Here is a 5919-nt window from a genome sequence, read left to right on the forward strand (position 1 = left end):
TTCACTAAGGATTCCTATCTGTATTTCTGCTAGATCAGCCTGATCACAATTCCTCCTTGTCCCACAAGATGGGGATAGTGTACTTCCAAACAGAGCAGCTGAACAGGACTTCAATTTAAATCTGTTTTCACACCTTTTCCATTTCCCACCAAGTCACTACTGCATCACTTAAGACTTAAAGCATCAGAAGTAGAAACCTTTGTACTGTCAGGGAGATGCTTAAGCATTAGTGTTCCCTTTGCAGATGTAGAAGTGTGTCTTGCCAGAAATCACCCCAGCCTGTGTTACAGGTCAGACCCTCATGCCTGTGCGGTGGAGCTGGAGTATGAAGCTTTCAGAACCAGTAAAATGGCTAACTCGTACAAGGCATCTGTGCTAAAGAAGGTAGGGCCTAACGTCTGCTGTTGCTTGCCCTTGCCTCTTAATGTGGTGTGGCTTCAGCTCAAAGGGAAATAGAGTAGTATTTGCATAGGAGAGGTGAAGGAGAAACTCCTCTTTGCCTTGAATGTCTTCCACATCTCTCTTCTTGGTTATGTCTCCAGGAGAAACCGGATCTATGTTCATTTTGTATCCTTATTGGCTGCAGCCTATGAGTTTACAAACTTCAGAAACCTATTTATCAGTGCAAGCTTATCCAGGCATCCTCTAGGTCTAGCAATAGAGGGAATGGGAAATTCTTCAGACTGTTACTGACAATAGAGAAGTCTTAGTTTAGGTTAGCTGCTTGCCGTAAGTCTCTGAGGATGTTCCAGTTCTTTCTGGCCACTAGGAGTTTGCTTCTATCCTTTTTATTTTCAGGTAGCAGAGATCAACAAAGCATCAAAAGAAGGAGAGTTGTTCTCAGTCTTTGGGTCAGGAACTGGAGGCAGCAGCAGCTCGGGAACAAAATCAGAGTCTCCAGCAGAGGAAGATTTCCTCCCTGCATCCCAAGTTTACTCGGTGAGTGAGCACAGATGGGATAGATGAGATATGGCTTATCTACCTGCTTTTTCATGATTGTTTTAGTTTTTTTTTTATTGCCATCACTATATACTCAGACTGGAATTGCTTTCTCTATCCACCTTTTGTTTTTGTAGTAAGGACAACACCATGCTGGTTCCTAATGGAGAACCTATCTGCAGGCTGTACAATACATTTCTTTTTTTTGATCTTACCTTACCAAAGATGCAGTTTGTTTCCTTACTGTGGAACTATGACTTTAGCCTAATCCATTTCCCTGATGTCTCAGTTGATGGTCATGATGCTGAGTCAATTTTAGAGTCATCCTCAGCTTACAGCTGTATGCACTGCAGTGTATTGTACTCATAAGCTTGTCTCCTTTCAGAGTTCTGCACACAGACCACAAAAGTCATAAATATCTTCTCCTTCCTTTCTCCTTAGTTCAAACCCAAGCGTGTGGGAGCTGGCTTTCCAAAGAAGTCCGGTTTGTTCCAGACAGCTTCAGAACTGCTGAAGATCCAGGAAGATAGTGATACAAAACTTGTCAAAAAAGAAGATTGTCCAAAGAAACAAGACAACAGCAACTGCAGTCTGGAACTGGACACAAAATCCACTGTTTTCCAGAAAAAAAAGCGAGCAACCAAAGCAGTGTGTGAGAGTGCTGAGGTAGTAGTTGTTCTTCCTGAGAAGAAGGAACAGCAAACCAGTCCAGACACAAAAGCTGCCCTTGAGGATAGCTCTGTTAAGAGGACCAAACCCAGCAAAAAGCAGCAAATGCTGGCAGAAGCGGCCAAAAAAGAATCACAGGATATTTCCAAGTTCTTCTCCCTTTCCAAAGGTGGGTCTAAAGCCAAAAGTTGCAGCTCAACAGAGGATGTCAGCTGTACTGCAAGCACACTACCTCAGGTTTCTTCTCAAAGCGTATGTCAAGAGAAATCTATAACTCAGGAAAACAAAGACACCCCTGGAGGAGATGTGACAGGACAGTCCCAGGGGGAGAATGAGGAGCTGGGAGAGACAGAAGGAATGCTGACTGAGAGGGAGGAGGGCTGTAAGACCCAGCAGGCTGCTGAATGTAAACTCCTTCAGGAAGAACTTGATGCATCGAGGTAAAATCTCCACCTCTCTCCTCTCTGTGTTGCCCTGTTAGTTAGCTGCAGGGCCCTGCCAGCCTGGTCTTGGAAACTGGGAATCCATATTAGATATATAGGCTGGTGAGGAAACTTCCTGCTTTACCATGGAGAATCTCATGGCCACTGAAAATTGTCCTTCTTTCCACTCTTTCCATTAGTGTTGCTGAAAGTGTCACAGAAACTGAACAAGCTGTTGTTGGGGAAGGGCAGAGTGGGAAGCGACAAGGATCAGATGAGGTAAGACTTCAGTGTATGCTGATTTTGACTATTTCTGCTTACCTTGTGCCAAGGTTCTCACTTGGAGTGATTTTCCTGGTCTGATCTTCACCTGATAGCATTATTTACCTGGGGACGGCCCAGCTACAGTTACAGTGGAGAGGAGAACTGTTGATGAGCCTCTTGGTGTCACCCTGCTGCCCCCAGAACGAATGCCAGCAGTTCAGACTGCAGTGAAAAGCTTCTGCTCCACTCTGCTTTGTTTCTTTTCTGTGACTGTACCTCTTGCTGATAACTTGCCTGGAATGAAACTCTCCACCCTTTCTAGATCTGTAACTAACTATATTTAGAAAGTTGCTTTCTCAAGTTTTGGGAACAACCACATCTCAGTGGCCCATGGGACTACTCAGAAGTGAATCATGCACACAGCCTTTCTTGACAGTCAGTCTCTGCTTCTTGTTTTGGCATCCAAGACTGCCTAGGAGCTGTCTGTAATGAACAGTGCTGTTTGCTTCTTGCTTTTTTGTTGTTGAACAGGGCTGTGGCACTTCTGAAGAGGCTGATTCTTCCTGAAGGATGTAAGGAAATCTTTTCCTGCCAGCCTTTCCTGTATAAAACAGGGTCTTGCAATTAGCTGCCTTAGTAAGAGCACGAAGAAATAGGTAGTAGCTTTGAAGGGTGTTTTCAAAGCCAGTCTAAGAAAGTATATTATGTCTGCAGAGCTTAATGTGCCCAAGAAGGAGTTGCATAGACTCCTTGCATGGTATTCATGTAGGAAGAGCCTGCAGGATGCTGCAAAGATTCCTTTTCTCAGAACACTGATGCAGGAATTGGTGGTTTTGGTTTTCTTCTGTCCCATCTCCAGGATACAGAAAGTCCTGCAACAAAGCGGATGCGAACAGCAGCAAAATCTTCTATTCTGTGCCAGCCAGAAAGCAAAAGTGTGGGTCTGACAAAGAAGAAGGTGACTTTTGATCCAAACTTATTGCAGAGTGATAAAGAAGGAGCCAGCAAGACCATACAACCTGTGGCCAAAAGCATGTCCCTCAAAGAGACAGCAGACATCGTTGTTAAATATTTGACCCCATTCTACAAGGGTGGCAAATTTGCTTCCAAGGTAGGTACAGCCCAACAACTTCTGTAGCAGAAGGAAACTGCATCTCCCTAGTGATCTGGGGCTCTGAGAAGGGAAATATGATAATGATACCACATTTCATTTCCAGGTCATGTCTTTGATGGGTAGGTGCAGCAGTTCCTCTCTTGGAAGAAAGGATTTGTGTGTAATTTGAAGTGGTATCTTGTCAGTCCTGCACTTGTTATTGCTCATGTTTTTGTACTAAACACTAGCAAGATTTTAGGAACTCGTGCTGTGGAGTGGCAGCAGATGAAGTTGAGTTTTGGTCTGGTTTACATGATGTTTTCTACAAGGCAACGTGTGTGCATGGCACACACTACAGGGTCGGGTGAGTTTGCAGGCTTGTAGCAGTCCTGTAGTATAAATCAGTGTAAATCTGTGGATGCTTTGTGCTACAGCCAGTCTATGCTCAGGGCAGAACAAATGCAGAAATAAGTCTGGTGAAATTATTGATGTCTCCTTGCTGCTCTTTATCCTCCCCATCCCTGCAGGACCTGTTTAAGGGCTTTGCTCGGCACCTGTCTCACTTACTGACTGAAGATCAGAACCCTGCTCGCAAGACTGGTGAGTTGGTTATTGGGATGCTCGATGAGGTGATGTCTGCAGCAGGGGCACGTGTCTAAGTATCATGTCAAAGGGGGTGCTGCTTCTCTTGCAGTGAAGGAAGAAGCACAGAGACTCATTAAGGAGTTTTTCAAAACGCGAGTCAGATGTGAGAGTGAAACAGACTGGCAGGAGCTGCACTGCTTGGAGGGATGATCATTGCATCTTGCTGGCTCTCTTCCTTCTTCCAGCAGTGGGACCAGAGGATGTTGAGGAATTTAGCCATGGAGCATTTCAAGAAAATGCAGAAGTGAGTCTTTTTCCCACTGCATTTTTGCTCTCTTCTATCTACAATATCACCTTAGCAACACCGATTTCCAGGAAACCAGTTTCTGTGAATTTAGGGAGTGTTTCTCCAAAAACCAGGGAACTGAGGCCCTGCAGACCTCATGCCAAGAGGCACAAAGTCTCCTTCTCCTGTGTAGGTTAGAGGCTGCTGCCTCAGATGTTTTGCAGTGCCTCCAAGCACTGTTCCCCGCAGCAGTCTGGGATGGTATCACGCTTTCCAAATGGGATTCTGTTTTGGATGGCTCCTCTCCTTGCTCCCCCGTCTCTTAGTCCTTATTTAAGTGTTACCAATAGAAGCCTTATGCTACAAACGAGTTCACGTGCTTTTGCTCAGGGCTGCTAATGCTGAACTTCGTGGTTGAGTTTTGGATGGGACATTTTTCCTTGGAAGGCAGCAAGGGAGTGTTTTGTTTTAACCCTGCAGGCAATGCTGACTTTCTGAAGGTAGAGAAATTCAGATTATTTTTTTTTGTTTGTTTTAATCTTAAGTTAATTTCTTTTTAACAGTGTCTAGTTCTGCCTGCCCTTTAAACTTCAGTGGTGTTGATCTCTCAGTGTTAACCTCTCCAGCAGTGGCACTAAGGTTGCCAATGCCTTTCCAGCATTTGCTTGTAACCCCTAAAGCCATATCTGTTCCCTGTGCCTCACCCACAGCCCGCAGTACAGAGGGCAATGCTGCTGTTACTACTGGTTAATGTACTGCTGTGGCTCTCAGGTTGACACTGTGATGCCTCTGCTGCTATATTTATACAAAGACCTGAACTGTAGGGTATCAGTGGGCTTGAAATAACCTGATGTCCGAGCACAAGTTCTTTCTGTTGGGTTTTAGTTGGGTTCTGCTTTTTTTCCATGCCTGCAGAGGCTGGTGGCCTCAGGCAGTAGTGCTGCTAGAGAAATCTGCAGCCTGAGAAGCCATGAAACAGACTTTTGAATCACTGTACTCAACGGATTATTATTTTTATGTGCTGAAGGGTCTGTGCAGAACTAACAATAAAACAATGTTCTAGCAGCTGTGGACTTGAAAGATCTTTCTGACTTATCCTATCTCAGGTACATTAAGACTGTGAACGTAGATGTAGAAACTCTTTATCTGAACAGACAACTGATGAATGAAGGTGAGGTATGGGATGGGTGGGAAGTGTGTGTAGTGCAGACACCTCCCAGCCCTGGTAGCTGCAGGATACTTCAAGCTGAGAACCAGAACGAGAAGAACCTGGAAATGTGTATCTCAAGTCACTTATCTTCAGCTCTGCTCAGCTGAAGGATGAAAGGGATGAAAGAAACTGATACATGATACAACTATTTTTTTTAGCTGTTGCCTGCTGGCTTCTGCTTCAGCTTCCCATTAAAAATCCTGTTTCATCAGCCACTCAAGTGGAGTTGCTATCTCCAAAGATCAGTGCTACAGAGTTCAGCTGCTGCCTGGCTGCATGAGCTTTTCAGAAATGTTTTGTGTGAGTTGTAAATCAGAGGACTTCCAAAAGGGCACGTGGCTGTGTGGCATGGAGCTGAATCACAGTGCAGGGCAGTTCTTCAGGTCAGCTGTGCTTTTGTGTAAGGCTGGAAAAGCTCAGAAAGAGAAAAAAGGATGAGTTACTCTTCAGA

General features: G+C 44.8%; 1 protein-coding gene across 3 annotated transcripts in view; it reads left to right on the forward strand.

The window, feature by feature from the left end:
- Positions 1-5323, forward strand: part of RECQL5 (RecQ like helicase 5) — a 37152-nt gene extending 31829 nt beyond the window's left edge. For 2 of the 3 annotated variants that reach the window (XM_042833271.1, XM_042833273.1), the window contains exons 14-20: positions 291-384; positions 799-939; positions 1381-2048; positions 2231-2309; positions 3154-3405; positions 3915-3987; positions 4061-5323. In XM_042833271.1, the coding sequence (XP_042689205.1) occupies positions 291-384; positions 799-939; positions 1381-2048; positions 2231-2309; positions 3154-3405; positions 3915-3987; positions 4061-4182 (1429 nt within the window). In that variant the 3' untranslated portion in view covers positions 4183-5323. The remainder of the gene's footprint in view (positions 1-290; positions 385-798; positions 940-1380; positions 2049-2230; positions 2310-3153; positions 3406-3914; positions 3988-4060) is intronic. The other variant, XM_042833272.1, reaches the window with a different exon arrangement.
- The last annotated feature ends 596 nt before the right edge of the window (positions 5324-5919 follow it).

Source organism: Centrocercus urophasianus, unplaced genomic scaffold (genome assembly GCF_019232065.1).
Source record: "Centrocercus urophasianus isolate 14NV4802_14NV808 unplaced genomic scaffold, USGS_Curo_1.0 seq_41, whole genome shotgun sequence".
In the NCBI taxonomy this organism is placed as follows: domain Eukaryota; kingdom Metazoa; phylum Chordata; class Aves; order Galliformes; family Phasianidae; genus Centrocercus; species Centrocercus urophasianus.